Source organism: Monopterus albus, unplaced genomic scaffold, assembly GCF_001952655.1.
Source record: "Monopterus albus unplaced genomic scaffold, M_albus_1.0 scaffold1688.1, whole genome shotgun sequence".
Classification (NCBI taxonomy): domain Eukaryota; kingdom Metazoa; phylum Chordata; class Actinopteri; order Synbranchiformes; family Synbranchidae; genus Monopterus; species Monopterus albus.
In genome coordinates, this window is record NW_018129564.1 from 1 (window position 1) to 2,236 (window position 2,236).

The 2,236-nt window shown below is 39.6% G+C and overlaps 1 protein-coding gene across 1 annotated transcript; it reads left to right on the plus strand.

Moving 5' to 3' along the window:
- Positions 1-735: 735 nt before the first annotated feature.
- On the plus strand, positions 736-1,716 carry LOC109953860 (trace amine-associated receptor 4-like; the record flags this gene model as incomplete). Its single annotated transcript, XM_020589311.1, has 2 exons — positions 736-908; positions 1,418-1,716. Coding segments are annotated over exons 1-2 (472 nt in total), but the record flags the coding sequence as incomplete, so codon positions are not given.
- Positions 1,717-2,236: the final 520 nt, after the last annotated feature.

Below are 2,236 nucleotides of genomic sequence, written 5' to 3' on the forward strand. Positions count from 1 at the left end.
GATGCGGACCGGAGTCCGCCTATTGAGTACCCTAGATTTAGACAAACAAAAAGAACACATAGAATAAAAATAATAGAATCACTCAATGAATCACTCAATCAATCACCGATGCATGTTTAGGATTTCCTAAACATGCATCGGACATCCCTTACCTCATCCACCAGCATATGGTACAAATTTATTCTCAACCATCCTGATAAAAGTTAAAATAACATCTCACCATTGACATATGCATCGATTCCCATCCCAAGCCATGCGTTTATTTTCTTCCGGTGTTTCCCAGCATACATTGGTCTTTTCCATAACCCCCAAAAACTAAGGCCATCTACTGTTCAAAATGTGCAACTACAGCAGAAAATAACAGCTATTTTGTTCACCTGGTTACAGATAACAGGCTGTGGGAAAAGAGGGAGGAGTGAGATAAATCAGCTTTAAGGTAGAGAACTCTGGTTGGAAAGCTGTCAGAGCTCAACAGCTTCCCAGGTTCATCAAATTTAAATTTAGAAATTATTGTTGCTTTAGTTTGTGTTAAAACAATAAAAACTTCATTGAGATGAGGAGTGTACAAATTCAGTCCACATGATTCAGCTCATTGCAAAGTCACTGATAATGTAGTTCATTTTTACCTCATATAACGGGGCTGTGGGAAAAGAGGGAGGAGTGAGATAAATCAGCTTTAAGGTAGAGAACTCTGGTCGGAAAGCTGTCAGAGCTCAACAGCTTCCCTCTCTTTGTATGGACACCCTGGAAGGATCAGAATTCTGCTTCCCACATTTTTTCAACACCTCCTGCAGGAAGCCTGTGCAGCATCATGCTGAGACCATATTACTTTACATCTTGCTGTCCTGCATCTCTTTGCTCACTGTGGCTCTCAACCTGCTGGTCATCATCTCTATCGCCCACTTCAGGCAAAAAGATGCACTTATCAGCATAACCCGAAATTATTTTTACTTTTCTTATTACCAAGCAAAAATTTACAAGTGTTGGCTTTTGGACAAGACATGTTATATTAAGGTGTTTAATGAAAATGACATTTTGATATGAAAGCATTAAAACAATTTACATACTGTATACACTGTTACTTTTATTACTAGTGAAACCATGCATGTACTGTATTTGCATAGTATTCCCTGTAGCCATAGTAATACAAGTAAAGAGGACTCTCTCTCTTTGACCATCAGTGAAAATATTAATGATATGAATGTTGAAGTTAAAATGGCTGTTAACTTCCCCTCTACTGCAGTCATACAGTTGAATACAGAACTGGTACATGGAGTGCACTTGTTGTCTTGTGCAGATCTTTGATGAACATACTGTATATTAGAGTGCATTATCTGATTACTGTAGATCAGATTATTAAGACTTCCACGACTGCCACATACAGTAATATATTCTGTGGTGATATTCTTTTCTCCAGGCAGCTCCACAGCCCCACCAACCTCCTCCTCCTCTCTCTGGCTGTTACTGACTTCCTCGTCGGCCTCTTTGTGATGCCGTTTCAAATCTTCTTAGCAGAACCCTGCTGGTTCCTGGGTGACCTGGTGTGTGTTCTGTATTATGTCTTAGCCTTTTCTATTGTCAATGTCTCAATAGTAAACATGGTTCTCATATCAGTTGACCGTTATGTGGCTATCTGTGACCCTCTGCACTACCCCACCAAAATCACTCAAAAGAGAGTTCAAATCTTTGTTCTCCTGTGTTGGATTTACGCTGAGAGTATTTGTGGTGGCTGTGTCTCAGGCTCGAGTCATGAGGTCTCATATTGCAGCTGTCACACTCCAGGGTTCAGTGAAAGTAACTGCTAAGAAGTCTGAGAGAAAAGCAGCCAAAACTCTTGGTGTTGTTGTGGTTGTGTTTTTGATATGTTTCTGTCCTTATTTTTACCCCTCTCTCTCTGGTCAGGATACACCAAGCAGTGGCACATTTTCAGTTTTTGGGGTCTGGCTACTTTATTGTAACTCCTGTATAAATCCAGTGATTTATGCTTTTTTCTACCCCTGGTTTAGAAAATCAATTAAACTCATTGTTACACTTCACATACTGCAGCCTGACTCCTGTCATGCCAACATAATAATATAGAGCTGTCCTGTAAAGACATCCTAAAAGTAAAACTGACAGGCTGCTGTTTCTACTGAACCAGTCGACTGCTCAAAAAAGTAAATTACATCAAGTTGGCAATACAAAGTGACTGTCATCAGCAAGTCGTTTTTATTGAAAACAACAACAACATTAATTT